The following is a 16,517-nucleotide window of genomic DNA, read 5'->3' as shown; positions in this document are numbered from 1 at the left end:
AACAGACAAGCAGCACAAACCTGCTCCCAGACTCAGGATTTCACTACTTGGCAAACAATGCTGGAGCATGCCAGCAAGTCAGAGAACGGAGTGAGTGAATCCTCCTCCCCCACACTGCTCCCTGCACTGGTGCCCAGACAGGTCCAATAACAAATACACAACCTCTCCTCCTGTTCTGTGCTGGTGTAATTTTACTGAGAGCAGCAAGGTTTAGGCGAAGCAGCCTGATTAGTAACAGCAGCCCATAAAAAGGGCATCCAACAATAACAGAATTGCCAGGGACATGAAAGCCAGAGCAGCTTCCGCACCCATTTCTCTCCAGAGAAGAAAGCCCCCTTCAGCCCCTGCCAAGCACTCAGATCTCCGGCGGCAGGGAAAGTCTATCCAAGCAGAAGACATTACAGCATGGAGCCTCCGCTGACTCAAGGCAAAAATTACAGATGAAAGACGATTTATGCTGGTAGCGGGGAGCAAAGTGTCACCCAGAATCAGCCAACCTAAACTGGGACACGGCACCAGCCTAGTAAGTTAGAATACTGGGGTCTCCGGCAGGCAGCCCGGGTAACTGGAAGGGTATGAACAGGAATCGCTCCTTCCCGTTTGCTGCTTCTTCTAAATAAAAGTTTTTATAAACACACAGACTTTTTCCTGTCTCCACCAGACCATGATGCTACAGAGCTGAGGGCCCCAGGCCTGGGACACAGGCAACATGGCCACTGGCATCAAACTCAACCCCTCCACTCTGCAGCCTCATAGGAGGCTGTTTTACACCCAGCTATCAATAAACAGCTTCTAGGTTTTAGTGTATGCTGCTGAGGTGCCCCTCCCCCAGCTCACATTCCCAACAGTAGGGGGGCATAGGGAAGAACACAGGAGTCTGCTGCCACCAAAGCACTTCAAAGAACTTTAAAAACAGGAGGACCCCAGGCCTCCTGCCCTCTCCTCTCCCCTCCCTCTCTCTCCACCTCATTTTAATCCAGTGATATTCAGACCTCAGTGATTCAGGAGCCAAATTAGTGATCAACATTACTCAAGAGAAACACAGGAGTGAGAATTCATTGTTTCATTTACACAGTCTCTATACACACACACTTATTCTCACAGCAAAATGAGTGACCAAGTATTATCTTATCAACTACAACTGGTTAGCAGCATAGGAAAAGCATCCTGATTGGTTAATAATTAAATCACAGTGTTTTAATATCATATGCTGCAAAGAGCCGCAAGAGAGATATTAAAGAGCCACTTGCAGCTCTCAAGCCTCAGTCTGAGTGTATTTGCTTTCATCCCTCCACCCATCTCAGGCCTACATTTCCCTTTGCCTTCTCCCACTCCAAGCCTGTACCAACTTCTCTCCCCTCCAAACAAACCAATCTTCCTCCTGCTTCCAGGCAACCCGCCAAAAACTCTCACTCCTCTTCTCAGGCCTATACCTCAGCTTCTGCCACCACCATCTCATAATAGCAGTGTCACCAGTCTCAACCCCTTGCAGTTCAGATTGTGAAATCATTTCCATTCTATCTTGTATTCAATCCTCTCCCCACTCCCTGAAACATTCACATTTGGGGATGGAATCTTCCTGAGAAGAATTTAGGAAATATTTGAACAAAATCCCATCAATTGTTTTCAAGTTAAATGTAAAAATATTCCAGCAACCTTCCCTTAACACCAGCTTGTTTTTACAAATAGACTCTGATAAGCCAGGCAGGATTTACTAAGTTTTGGAGAAAACAGGTTTTAAAACAACAATTATGAGCTTTTGGAAATGTCATACTAAGCACATATAGCACAAAATTCCATGAAGCTGTTAACTGCACAGTTACATACCCATGTCCCACTTCCTGATGTTTCTTCCCCAGCTATCGCCGCTAAAAATAAAGGTGGATACATACTGCACTGGGAGTGAACTGGGCAGATATTTAATTCCAGGAGTTAATAACCTCAGCTGCTGAAGCAGTGTGTGTAAAATTAAGTGGCTTCAGAGGAGCAGGTCACAGAATCACAGAATATCACAGTTGGAAGGGACCTCAGGAGGTCCAACCCCCTGCTCAAAGCAGGACCAATCCCCAGACAGATTTTTGCCCCATATCCCTAAATGGTCCCCTCAAAGATTGAACTCACAACCCTGGGTTTAGCAGGCCAATGCTCAAACCACTGAGCTATCCCTGAAGCCTGTGAGCATACCCAGCAGCGTAAATCATGTCTACACCTGAATCGTTTGCCACTATAGCTCTAGTGGCAAACCCTCCTACTGTAATCATAGTAACAGCAAAAAATCTTTTGCTAGTATAGCTTATAACTGGATCCCTGAACTAAATAAATTATTCTGGCAAAAGCACTTTTATGCCAGTAAAACTGACTACACTGGGATTTTTGCTAGTATATAAAGTGTCACCCCCAGACTGACAATGCTATACCAGCAAAAACTTCTGTGTAGACCTACCAGACTAAGGAGTTCACACCATCTTTGTTGGTCCACATACTCACCAGGCTTGATTCCCCCCATGATAAGTCCTCATTTGCACCTGTACAGAGTGTGTACAAAGTGCTCCCACTGGTGTAAGTGTTGGTTTCTGGTTGCTAGCATTTTACACCCTGAGAAAAGATTTGGAGGTACATATAACACGGTTTCACCTATAAAACGCGGTAAGATTTTTTGGCTCCCAAGGACAGCCATCGGGGTAGAAATGTAGTCGTGGATAATCAGCTGAACATGCACTTCCAGTGCAATGCTGTGGCCAAAAGAGCTAACGTGATCCTGGGATGCATCAACAGGGGAATCTCAAGTAGGAGCAGAGAGGTTATTTTATCTCTGTATTTGGCACTGGTGTGACCGCTGCTGGAATACTGTGTACAGTTTTGGTGCCCACAAATCAAGAACGATGTTGATAAACGTGAGAGGATTCAGAAAAGAGCCACAAGAATGATTGAAGAATTAGAGCTTAAATTCATAACTTTAAGACACTACAAATCATAGACTGAATAGACACACTGAATTTATGACTAATTGCAACAATCTATAACTAAGGCTAAGTTTTAGTCATGGGTATTTTTAGCAGAAGTCATCGACAGGTCACGGGCAATAAACAAAAATTCACAGGCCTGTGACCTGTCCATGACTTTATAAATACCCATGACTAATCCTGGCTGCTTTTGGGGGGCTCACTGTTGCTCAGGGGAGGAGTCTCGCTATTGCTCGGGAGAGGGGCCAGGGGCCAGCTGCACAGGCCGCTGCCTGGGGCCACTCCAGCAGCAGCCAGTGTGAATGGCCCTGGGGCTGCTGCACCAGCTGCAGAAGTCCCAGAAAGTCACGGTATCCATGACTTCTGTGACCTCTGTGACAGACTCACAGCCTTATCTATAATCCACTATCCACCCAGGAGCTCCTCTCACCAGCCGGTTCCTCCCTATGACTTGCAGGGTGTGACAGGACAATTCACCTTGAATGGTCCCTTGAAATGTGTGTGAACTATTTATGCTAAACAATCTGTTCCACATTGTATTTAGCTGTGACACCACTGAGACTGTCTATACTAGAACTTACTTCAGTATAACTTATGCCGCTCGGCATAGGCACCGACTCCGTGGGTGCTCTGGGGCTGGAGCACCCACGGGAAAAGCCCCCATCAACGCCTCTCCCTCCCCCCAGTGCCTCCTGCCCACCAGCAGGCCCCACCAGTCAGCGCCTTCCCCTCCCTCCCAGCACATCCCACCTGCCACGGATCTGCTGTTTCGAGGCATCAGGAGGTGCTGGGAAGGTGGGGGGAGAAGCGAGAGCGCGGTGCGCTCAGGGAATGGGGTGGAATTGGGCGGGAAAAGGCAGGGAAGAGGCAGGGGTGGAGCGGAGGTGGGAAGAAGCAGGGTGGGAGTGGGGCATTTGGGAAGGGATGGAGTGGGGGTGGGGGAGCACTGCAGCAGATTAGAAACTCAGCACCTATGTCACTCAGCATGATCCAAGCAACATAAGTTATACCAACCTAAGTGCCAGTGTAGACAGTGGTGTCCGCAGGAGAGCTTCTCCTGCTGACATAGGTACTGCCTCTTGTGGGAAGTGGAGTTTGAGCATTGGCCTGCTAAACCCAGGGTTGTGAGTTCAATCCTTGAGGGGGCCACTTAGGGATCTGGGGCAAAAATCAGTACTTGGTCCTGCTAGTGAAGGCAGGGGGCTGGACTTCATGACCTTTCAAGGTCCCTTCCAGTTCTAGGAGATTGGTATATCTCCAATTATTACATTACATTACAATTAAGCAGACGGAAGAGATCTCTCCCATCATCTTGGGGCATCTTCATCAGAAGCGCTACAGCAGTGCAGCTGTGCTGCTAGGCCATGTCTACACAATCACTTATGTCAGCAAAATTTGTGTCACTCAAGGGTACGAAAAAGCCACCCCTGAGCGACATAAGTTCTGCCTGGATAGGTGGTTGTGTGCACACAGCTTCTCCCACCATCCTAGCTACTGCCGCTTGTTGGCGTGGTTTTATTATGTTGATGGGAGAGCTCTCTACCATCAGCATAGAGCAGCTACACGAGCGATCTTACAGTGGCGGAGCTGCATTGGTACAGTTGTGCCGCTGTAAGGTCTCTAGTGTAGACATGGCCCCAGTGTAGATGTAGCCTGAGTAAGTTTCCCAGACCTGAAGAAGAGCTCTATGTAACTTCAAAAGCTTGTCTCTCTCGCCAACAGAAGTTGGTCTAATAAAAGATATCATCACACCAACTTTGTCTCTCTAATATCCTGGGACTGACATGGCTACAACATTGCACATGAAGAATTAGAAAAGATTCCTCACAGCGATAGACTCAAGGAGCTCAATATATTTAGCTTAACAAAAAGGAGGCCAAGGGGTGACTTGATTTAATCAGTACGTATCTACATGGGAAAGAATATATAATAGTGAGCTCTTCAGTCTAGCAGAGAAGGTGTAACATGATCCAATGGACAGAAGTCAAAGAAAAAAGAGTTACTTACCTTTCTGTAACTGTTGTTCTTCAAGATATGTTGCTCATATCTATTCCAGTTAGGTATGTGCTCATGCTGCGTGCACGGATGTCGAAAATTTTTTCCCTAGCAGCTACCCGTCGGGCTGGCTGGGGAGCCCCCTGCAGTGGCACCGAAATGGCGATCCATATAAGCCCCTGCCGGCCCGACCCCCCCTTCAGTTCCTTCTTGCCAGCTATTCCAACAGAGGGGAAGGTGGGGGGAATGGAATAGATATGAGCTACACTTCTCAAAGAACAACAGTTACAGAAAGGTAAGTAACCGTTTTTTCTTCTTCGAGTGATTGCTCTTATCAATTCCAGTTAGGTGACTCCCAAGCCTTACCTCGGAGGTGGAGTCGGAGTCAACCCTAGGCTCCCGAGGTGGGCTCCCCATCCCAGGGCAGATGCCTCTGTGACTAGGGTTAAGGTGGGTTAGGGGGAATGGAACAGGACCCCAGCACTCACCATCTGGGGGTCCAGCCACCACTGCAAGGAGTAGAGTGTGCATTTCGGGACCGTGAGGACTATTTCCAGGCCGTCACGTCCCAGTCGATAGGCAGACGCCAACCACATCTGAAGCGGCTTGAGCCTTAGCCTGGCGTGTTGCACCACGTATGTACAGGACGCCATGTGTCCCAGCAGCCTGAGGCACTGCCTTGCTGTGGTGGTGGGAAGCTTGCAGAGGCTGGTAATTATGCCTGCTGTAGCCAGGCGCCGTGCTTCCAGAAGGAAAGCTCTTGCTTGATTTGCATCCAGGACTGCACCTATAAACTCTATTGTTTGAGTAGGGGTGAGGACAGACTTGGTGAGGTTTACCATGATACCCAAACAAGTGAACGTGTCCATGAGCAGGTGTACCTGAGACTGAACATGATGGTGAGATCAGCCCTGTATAAGCCAGTCGTCTAGGTATGGGAAGAGGTGTACATGGTGTCGACGAAGAAAAGCAGCCACGACTGCCATGCACTTGATAAAGATGCGAGGGGCTGTGCACAAGCCTAACGAGAGGGCTGTGAATTGATAGTGCATCTTGCCCACCACGAAGCGGAGGAAACGTCTGTGAGGCAGAGTAATCAAAATGTGAAAGTACGCGTCTTTCATATCAAGGGCAGCATACCAGTCTCCCAGATCCAGTGAAGGGATGACAGTAGCTAAGGAAACCATACGGAACTTCAGGTTGACAATGTACTTGTTGAGCTCCCTGAGGTCCAGAATAGGTCTTAGGCCTCCCTTTGCCTTGGGGACAAGGAAGTAGTGGGAGTAGAAACCCTTGCCTCTGAGCTCCTGAGGAACTTCTTCCACTGCCCCTAGGGCAAGGAGGGAATGAGCCTCCTTGATGAGGCATTGCTCTTGAGAAGGGTCCCTGAAGAGGGACGGGGAAGGAGGGTGGGAGGGAATGGAAATTGATAGAATATCCTACCTGCACCATGCAAAGGACCCAACGGTCCGAGGTAATATGGGACCAGGCATGGTAGAAACGGGATAGATGATTTAGGAAGGGAAAACCATCCAGGGTAAGAACCGGTAGTCCGTCCTCCAGCGCATCTTCAAAATTGGCGCTTAGGGCCCAGGGGTGGCTTAGACTGTCCTTGACCTTGTCTAGAGGGGGGGGGTGAGACGGTCTACATCGAAAGTATCAACCTCTGCGACGAGAAGAGTCCTGCCTCGGTATAGGAGGAAAAGGACGTTGCTGGGTGGTCTGTGGCCTAAAGGGCTTTCTTTGGGTAGCCGGGGTATGCATACCCAAGGACTTAATGGTGTTTCTCGTGTCCTTTAAGGTATGCAGGTAGGAGTCCGTTTGATCCGCAAACAAGCCCTGAGCCCTTTGAATCCCGCCCGCGGCTCCGATGGCCGGGCTGGGGCTGGGATTTAAAGGGCTCAGAGCTTCCCACGGCTGCGGGCAGCCCAGAGCCCTTTAAATCCCGGCCCCAGCCCAGCAAAGCTCGGGGCTCCCCACAGCGGCCAGAGCCCTGGGTCCTTTAATTTGCCCTTGAGGGCTCCCAGCCACCTCTTCAGATGGGATCCCCTGGTTGATTTAAAAGCCCTGGGGCTCCCAGCCACAGCCAGTGCCCCAGGGCCTTTAAATCTTGAGGCCCCGCCTCTTCCGCTCGAGGCCACGCCCCCCTCAGGACTCCGGCAGTACCTGTAAGTCCTGTAAGTTACTTTCACCCCTGCCTGTCTCCAGCAGTGGCTAGTACCAGATGCTTCAGAGGAAGGTGCATAAAACACTGCAGCAGGCAGATGTTGAATAATTTGTTCTCCATTAATCCCTAATAGTTAAAGATTGGCGCATGAGATTTTATATCCTTTCCAAATTTTGTTAGCAACAGTTATAACAACTCTGGATATTGCTGTTATCTATATAAGCATCCAATCCCACTTGGAACCTTGCTAAATTCTGAGCCTCAACAACACCCCGTGGCAACAATTTCCACAGATTATTACCCAGTGTTAAAAATAGCATTTCTTTGTTTAAACTCAAGTTTGGATGTGTCACCTTTCAGTTGTGTTGTGTATCCCCCTTTTGGCCTCGTGTTAAGAGTCTAGGAAAACAGAAGCTCCTGCCCTACCTTCTCTAGACCATTCATCCTGCAAGAGAAGGCCAAAATGGGAACTGGAGGAAGAAGCTGTAGGTGCAGAATGTGACCTATACACCAGAGGAGTTGAAAAGGAAAAGGGAGGAGGGCACAGATTGGGAGTTAGGATATGTCTACACTGAATATGCTCCAATGCTGCAGCTGCACTGCTGCAGTGCTTCAGTGTACACTACGTATGCCAAAGGGAGGGGTTCTCCTGTAGGTACAGGACTCCATCTTCCCGAGAGGCAGTAGCTGAAACACGCAGCGATGCTGATGTAAGTTCCCAATGCAGACCAGCCCCTACAGAGGCAGGTGGGATCAAAAGGAGTTTGTTGGGGGCAGGAATAAAGGGAAGTCAGAAAGCAGAAGGGAAGGTGTCCCTTCTCCCCCCACCCACACCAGTGCAAATCATTTCCCATTACCTCCCATTTTCAGGAATTTACTCCAATCATGTCATTAGAAATTGAATCACAGTTTCGTTTATTTTCCTGGAACTTACCAGAGCTCCAAACAGAAATTCTCTCTCCCATTTCCCACAGCAGCAACTGTGTAGAAATTTGAGACAACGTGTTGGGTGGCAGCTGTGGGCAAGTGGCACAAACTGGGGGGAAGCTGAGAGGAGTTGTCTTCACAATGAGTGGGAAAATTTCCCAGTTCAAAGGCATGAGGAGCTTTCCATTGGCATTTCTGTTATTAATTAAAATGCATGAAGTGGCTTTGAAGAGACAAAACACTAGGCTGGCTGTTTTCCACCAAGACAACATTGTGTGCGTCTCACACAGTGATTGTCCCATTCCTGCCTGGGGCTGGGCTGACAGGCACACCAGCACATTCAGGCAAACGCCAGGCTAAGGTGGAGAGAGCAAGGTCAATACAGATGCAGCAACACTCAGGCAGTGTAGCTGGGTCCAGCACAATTCCTGAGCCACTGACCAGCCAGGGCTGTGATTAGTACAAGGAGACTCAGGAAGTTGAGCACACTTGAAACATTCCTTAGTTGGGGATCCTGGGCAAAGGCATTGTGACAAGGGGAGGAGCTCGGCCGTTAGCAAAAGTTGTAGAACCACCGTCTTCGGGGCTAATTGTAGCTTTTGGTCAAGGGGATTCAGCAGGCTCTAGGCCCAGGAAGGGATCAGGCTGGGGGTGTGAACGCAGGTGCTCATACTATTTGTCTCCATGCACATTCAATAGCCTAGCAACAGCTGCACTTGTGCTTCCTCCACATGGCCTGGCTAGGAAGGTGTAGAATTTGGAAAGCTCCATTATAAACAACTTCAGAGGCGCTCTAATCCCTTCCTAATTCAATATGTCGCCAGAAAAGCGCTCTCACATACACTCCGGAAGCAAAATCTCCCATTACATTCTGCCTGACTCCTCACCTTACAAATGATCTTTGGCATATCACTCTACAAATGACCACACTCTAGTCCTGAAGGGAAGCCCTGTCTATACACAGTGAAGTTGCTAGCAAAGTCAATGGTAGAGCTATTTCACTGTCTCTCTAGTAGTTAGTTCTTCACTACAAAGGAGGCTCTGTACTGAGACTTCAGTTAGACCATGTTACCTGGCAAGTGCAAAAGCCTCCAGGCAGAGCCGTCCCTAGGGTACAGCAAATAGCACAGGGCCCAGGGTGGTCGCCCCTTTGGGGGGCCCTGCACTTTATGAGGAGGAGGGCAGGAAGGTGAGATGGGAGGCAGCAGGGGGCAAGGAGGAGCCCCCCCACCAACCTCCCCATCCCTCCAGCAGGCCCCGCTGATCAGCGTCTCCCCCTCCCTACCAGCGCCTACCGCCAATCAGCTGTTACGCGGCATCTGAAGGTGCTAGGGGGGAAGCGAGGGTGCAGCGCACTCCGGGGAAGGGGTGGAACTAGGCGGGGAGGTGGCCTTGGGGGAAGGGGCAGGGCCTGAGCAGAGGAGCACCCCCCAGCAGATAGAAACTCGCCGCTTATATCCTGGGACCCGCACCCCTCTAGGGACAGCCCTGCCTCCAGGAATTTCAGCCTGCTGGAAAATTCACAACACAGAAAGTGGATCCTCCACAACACCCGGGTCCGCCTAAATCAACCTTCCCTAGCTCTGAAATCAACAGTAAGCCAAGAGAGACTACCTCCAGTGTCAGACCATTAGTCCCTCTATGTCTGGCCTTCAACCTCTTATAGTGGCAGATAAAAAAAATGGTCTGTCTCATCAAGTATTCCACCTTCTGCCACAATGGGTCAGACAAGTCAGTCTAGCCCAGTAACTTGCCTCTTGCAATTCTTCAAAGGAAGATTCTAGATAATCTCTTTAAGGCAAGGATGATGTCTCACACCTGACTAAAGAACTCAGGCAAAACTTTCCATTAAACAGACACTGCATTTGCCGCACACAAAGGACCGCTTGGTGAGGAGCTTATGCTCTGAAAACCTGAATCCATTGGCCATCGCTGAGCACAAATCTACAGAGGTTATAATATTATCCAGCCTCCCTTTAAAATTAGTACAGTGCCTGGTACAGTGGCGAGAAGGGGAGCAATTCAGACAGAGAGAAGTAGTACTTACCTGGAAGAGGGTTTCATTCTCATTACTCAAGATGGCTCTGGGAGGTGCAATAACTGAAGTTAAAGAAGAAGTTACAATCAGGAGAGCACATAAACCAGAACAACAAGCAGCTGGTTTGGGGGAGGACTGTTTCCACTCAAGGGAAAGACACACCCTTACTGTCCACACATCCTTCAACTCAAGTCCAGGCAAGAGTACAGTATGGCTACAAAAATTAGTCTGAGGTGAGCAGGTTACAACCCTTTGCACTCCTGAGCCATGTACAGGGGAGATAGTCCTACCTGGGCCAAGTATCAGGGTACCACCCCAGGGGATGGAGGGGAGACTGCTTTGTACCAGACCATCACTCCAGGGAAAGGCCTGCAAGGGAAGGAATGGGTACAAGAAACCACTGGACTCACACAGGTAAAATGGCAGCTCTGCATCTGCAAGGTGGCTTCTCACAAAGTCTCTCAAAATGCCAACTGTGAAGTGAAGGAGAAGAGAAGGGTTTGCAGGATGAGGGGGACAGTCCATATCTCTCACAAGCCCACCAACACAGCCCGTATGTTGGGCAAGGGACACAGCCTGTTCCTCAAATACTCCCCCCTGCATGACAGCAGAGTCTGTATCTCAGGTACCTCTCTCTGGAACAAATATCACAGTTGTCACCACTATACCCCTCTCTGGAAAGAGGGAGCAGACCCCTTGATAGCAGTACAGGGTCCCAGCAAAGCAGACAGTGGGTAAATCAGTGCATCAGTCCTTGCTTTCAGCAAAAAAACCCCTCCTTGTCCCATTTCTCCTTTTAGGCCATAAACCCCACTTGGATTTCCAAACACAGCTAGTCCTGATGGAGAGCGCACTCTACCTAGGTCTCGTATAGTCCACCTCACCATAGTACCTGAGCATTACCTGTCCATCAATTCCTCCATTCACAGTATCACCCTGGCCCTCCATTTTGGGTAAGGGATGGAGGGGAGGTCCTGTTTCTCTGAAAGGAGTCAATGAGCCTTACATTTACTGCTGCAGGCTCACAAGGAATCTTCCCAAACACTCCCAGGGTCACTCATTTACATGGAAAATACAGCTGTGTGCACCAGTCACCTGTGATAGACTGACAATATCCTGAATGAACTTTATTGAACTAAATTAAACTTAACTGAAGTAGGGTTATTACCTTTGGGGTACATTGTTTTGGAAATACAAATGTTTATGTACAACTGAGATTGTAGCAACCTTCATTAGGAGGAAAACAAGATTAATGCAATCTATGGAAGGTATGTGGAAGTTCAAAGGTCTTTTTAGATCAATGTGTGTGAAGTGGATTTCCTAGGAAATACCTTGAGGTGAGGAGAATGCAAATTCTCCCCTCCAAAGCCACCTTTTGAAGATATGCCCTGGGAAGAGACCCCCATTGTATACTAATTACCTCCTCCTCGAAACTCTAGATCAAAGATCCCTGATCTGTATCAACTAGTCATGAGGGTGCTTGTTTGGAGCTGAAGCAATGATGAACTTGTAACCACAAGGAAACCCTAGGGTGGGGTGTTGAAAGTCTGTTCTTGCCAGAGCCGATGCTAGAGTTGGGATCAACTCTGGTAAGCTTTGAGCATGTGTAGGTTCTTTTATTGTTTTTAATGTTTTCTCAGTAACGCTTATCTTAAGACAAAAGTAGTCTTGTTTAGAAAGAACTGTGTGGTAACTTATGTCCGTAGCAGTCACTCTGTTATCAGTCTCTGAAGAGAAAGCAAGGGGGTCTGTTTAGGCTGACTGTCTTTGCTGGCAGTAACCCAGTGAAGGCAGGAAACTGCTCAGTCAGGATATACCCTGGTAAGAAGGGAATGAGAAGTTTGGTCTTCACTCAAGAGAGGCAACAGTTGGCAAGCCAGAAGCCTGAGACTGGGTGCCATTGCTGGACCACGGAGTAATAACATCTCCTGTGGTTACAGACCCCAGTTGCTACCTTCAAATGGAAACGTCACTAGCTACACAAATGACTGAAGCTGCAGCTTCAACTAGATAGGGGATCTCTGGAACCTTTACTTATTCCTTTGGTTCTACTACATGGTATTGACTGGTTACCAAATTAACCCTTCTGTTATTAACCCTTCTACCCATCCCACCCCCAATGCCCCGAGAACAGGGTGGACAAAGTCCACACACCCCCTGACAAACAAGCTCTTTAAAGTCTTGCACCAGATAGCCAGGAAGTCTGGATTTGCAGAGGGGAACAGACACCTGAGACTCTCATCACCAATTCTCAGGTCTAATGAGACAGCATTTGTTTCCTGGGGCAACAGCAAGTAGTCTAATTGGCAAGGCCACCTGACTCCACCAAAGGTGAAGGATCTAAATTAGTAGCAAGGAGAGCAATTGGGTGCATACCCTGACATATTCCCTGTGAGAAACTCTAATCTCCCCTCTATTCTGGCTCAGCTGAGGACACCTGCTTTTTTGTTTTGGGCTTTGGTAACTTCAGACACAACAGTTGAATCAAGTCTTCTCACACTCTGGCTGGACCAAGTCTCAACTCTAATGGGACAACACCATGTAGTATGGCAAGAATAGTGTGACTTCAGTTGAGACACCACAGCTTTTCTGGGCACGGCCCCCATGAAGCAGTCCTGGAAATAAGTCCTCTTCCTTTGCAGGTCTGCATAAGGTGAATGTCTCCAAGCCTCTCTTTACACAACTCACTGAAGCAACATGAACAGACTGCACTAGCTCCTTATAGAATCATAGAACTGTAGGACTGGAAGGGACCTCAAGAGGCCAACTAATCCAGTGGTTCTCGAATGGGGGTACACAGAGGTCTTCGAGGGGATACATCAACTCATCTAGATATTTGCCTAGTTTTACAACAGGTTACGTAAAAAGCACTAGCGAAGTCAGTACATAGTAAAATTTCATACAGACAATGACTTGTTTGTACTGCTCTATATAGAATGAAATTTTAGTACAATATTTATATTCCAATTGATTTATTTTATAATTACATGGTACAAAAGAGAAAGTAAGCAATTTTTCAGTAATAGTGCGCTGTGACACTTTTGTATTTTTATGTCTGATTTTGGAAGCAAGTAGTTTTTAACGAAGGTGAAACTTGGGGTATGCGAGACAAATCAGACTCCTGAAAGGGGTAGAGTAGTCTGGAAAGGTTGAGAGCCACTGATCTAGTCCAGTCCCCTGCACTCATAGCAGGACTAAGTATTATCTAGACCAGGGGTGAGCAAACTGTGGCCCACAGGCTGCAGCCCATCAAACGTTTTAATCCAGCCCTCGAGCTCCTGCTGGGGAGCAGGGTCTGGGGCTTTCCCCGCTCTGGTGCTCCAGCCAGGGAGCGGGGTCAGGAGCTTGCCCCACTCTGCGTGTGCTGTGGCTCTGCACGGCTCCTGGAAGCAGCGGCATGTTCCCCTCTCTGGCTCCAATAGGAGCTGCAGGGGTGGCGCCTGCCAATGGGGCAGTGCTGCCTAGCCACGCCTCCGCATAGGAGCCGGAGGGGGGGGACACGCCGCTGCTTCCAGGAGCTGCTTGAGATAAGCGCCACCTGGAGCGGGCACCCCTGACCTCCTCCCGCACTCCAACCCCGACTCAGCCCTGATCCCCCTCCCGCTCTCCGAATCCCTCAGTCCCAGCCTGGAGCACCCTCCTGCACCCCAAATCCCTCATCCCCAGCTGGAGCCTTCCCTGCCCCCACACCCCTGCCCCTGGAGCCCCCAGAACTGGACACAATGTCCAACCTAAACCGCCCTTTCTGCAATTTAAACCCATTGCTTCTTATCCTATCCTCAGAGGTTAAGGACAATTTTTTTCCCTCCTCCTCTGTGTAACAAGCTTTTATGTACTTGAAAACTGTTAAGTATCAGAGGGGTAGCCGTGTTAGTCTGGATCTGTAAAAGCAGCAAAGAGTCCTTATGTCTGTTAGTCTATAAGGTGCCACAGGACTCTCTGCTGCTTGAAAACTGTTGTGTCCCCTCTCAGTCTTTTCTTCTTGAGACTAAACAAACCCTTTTTTTTTTTTTTTTTCTTTCCAATCTGCCCTCAGAGGTCATGTTTTCTACACCTTTAATCATTTTTGCTGCTCTTCTCTGGACTTTCTCCAATTTGTCAACATCTTTTCTGAAATGTGGCGCCCAGAACTTGACACAATACTCCAGTTGAGGCCTAATCAGCACAGAGTAAAATGGAAGAATTCCTTCTCGTGTCTTGCTTACAACATTCCTGCTAATACATCTCAGAATGATGTTTGCTTTTTTTGCTACAGTGTTACACTGACGACTCATTTAGCTTGTGATCCACTATGACCCCCAGATCCCGTTCCTCAGTACTCCTTCCTAGGCAGTCGTTTCCCATTTTGTATGTGTGAAACTGATTGTTCCTTCCTAAGTGGAGCACTTTGCATTTTTTCTTATTGAATGTCATCCTATTTTCTTCAGACCATTTCTCCAGATCATTTTGAATTTTAATCCTATCCTCCAAAGCACTTGCAGCCCCTCCCAGCTTGATATTGTCTGCATACTTTATAAGTGTGCTCTCTATGCCATTATCTAAATCACTGATGAAGATATTGATCAGAACCGGACCCAGAACTGATCGCTGCAGGACCCCACTTGATATGCCTTTCCAGCTTTGACTGCAAACCACCAATAACTATTCTTTGGGAACAGTTTTCCAACCAGTTATGCACCCACCTTTGAAAGAATGCCCACTCAGGTGGGTGGAGATGTGACAGTGCAAGCAGCTTCTTCAGAGCTGTATCACTCCCTCCAGCAGTGCAGAGATGCCCTGTGCCCCCCTCCTGTAACACTAGTTCACAATTGTAAGTGGCACTGCAGGCTAGACGTCACCAGTGAGACAGAAGCAGGGATGCTCTTACCAGTTTCATTGGGGCGGAAGAACCCTTGCAGAACATGACGGTCTGGGAACTGGACTCGAAGCACAACCTAGTCAGAAACAAAGCTGCATCAGCTGAAACATTCACTCTCAAAGAGTAAGAGCCCCATTTATTAAAGCCAAGGCTCAGGTAGAGGCCAGGTTACCTCCTCCTCACAAGAGGCTCATACAGGATTGACTCTCTTCCTGAGAGGCTGCACACAAGAACGTCAACTATTATTTGTATTGTGGTGGTACCTTGAGACCCCAAATGGGATGAGGACCGCACATATACACAAGAAGTGACAGCCCCTCCCCAAAGACCTTGCCATTTAATTTGGAACAAGATGCTATAGGAGTCTAACAGTCAGCAGAGAGAAGTGCAGGGAGAGGATGAGGGGAACAGAGGGAAGCTCACATGACATCACAGGCTGCTATATGCACCACTTGATGCTTCCAAGCCATTTTAAAATAAAGGAAGACCATAAAAACGGCCATACTGGGTCACACTAATGGTCCGTCTAGCCTAGTATCCTGTCTTCTGAGAGTGGCCAATGCCAGATGCCCCAGAGTGGAAGAACAGATCAGGGCAATTATCTAGTGATCCAGCCCGTCATCCAGTCCCAGCATCTGGCAGTCAAAGGTCTAGGTACACACAGAGCATGAGGCTGCATCCCTGACCATCTTCACTAAATAGCCATTGATGGACCTGTCCTCCATGAACTCACCTAGCTTTTTTTTTTTTTTTAAATGCATTTATAGTTTTGGCCTTCACAACATGCTCTGCCTTCACAACAAGTGCCATGGGTTGACTGCGTGTTGTGTGAAGAAGTACTTCCTTTGTTTGTTTTAAACCTGATGCCTATTAATTTCATTGGGTGACCCCTGATCCTTGTGTTATAGGAAGGGATAAACAACACATCCTCATTCACTTTCTCCACACCAGTCATGAATAGAGCTCTATCATATCCCACCTTAGTCGTCTCTTTTCCAAGCTGAACAGTCCCAGTCTTTTTAATCTCTCCTCATATGGAAGCAGTTTCATACCCATAATCATTTTTGTTGTCCTTCTCTGTACCCTTTCAAAAATTCTAGCATATCTTTTTTGAGATGAAGTGACCAGAACTGCATGCAATATTCATGGCATGGGTGTACCATGGATTTAATAGTGGGATGATGACATTTTCTGTCTTATCATCATCTATCCCATTCCTTATGGTTCCCAACATTGTTAGCTTTTTTGACTGCCACTGCACATTGATCAGATGTCTTCAGAGAACTGTCTACAGTGACTCCAAGATCTTTCTTGAGTGGTGACAGCTAATTCAGACCCATCATTTTATATGTATAGTTGGGATTATGTTTTCCAACATGCATTACTTCCCATTTATCAACATTGAATTTAATCTGCCATTTTGTTGCCCAGTCACCCTGTTTTGTGAGATCCGTTGGTAACTTTGCAGTCAGCTTTGGATTTAATTGTCTTGTGTAATTTTGTACTGAATAAAATTAATTCTCTCTGCTACTGAATGGAGCCATTATGGGCAGATGATTTCACATGCAC

General features: G+C 48.0%; 1 protein-coding gene across 4 annotated transcripts in view; it reads right to left on the bottom strand.

The window, feature by feature from the left end:
* Nucleotides 1-16,517, bottom strand: part of ASPSCR1 (ASPSCR1 tether for SLC2A4, UBX domain containing) — a 77,213-nt gene that overhangs the window by 19,395 nt on the left and 41,301 nt on the right. For 2 of the 4 annotated variants that reach the window (XM_039501780.1, XM_039501778.1), the window contains exons 10-14: nt 14,958-15,024; nt 10,501-10,563; nt 10,100-10,152; nt 8,060-8,105; nt 7,552-7,628 (exon numbers count right to left, since the gene is read on the bottom strand). In XM_039501780.1, coding sequence (XP_039357714.1) covers nt 7,552-7,628; nt 8,060-8,105; nt 10,100-10,152; nt 10,501-10,563; nt 14,958-15,024 — 306 coding nt within the window. The remainder of the gene's footprint in view (nt 1-7,551; nt 7,629-8,059; nt 8,106-10,099; nt 10,153-10,500; nt 10,564-14,957; nt 15,025-16,517) is intronic. The other 2 variants (XM_039501781.1, XM_039501779.1) reach the window with 2 other exon arrangements.

Source organism: Mauremys reevesii, linkage group 15 (assembly GCF_016161935.1).
Source record: "Mauremys reevesii isolate NIE-2019 linkage group 15, ASM1616193v1, whole genome shotgun sequence".
NCBI lineage: Eukaryota > Metazoa > Chordata > Testudines > Geoemydidae > Mauremys > Mauremys reevesii.
Note: the sequence above shows the minus strand (reverse complement) of the source record. Positions and strands in the feature narration are given on the sequence as shown.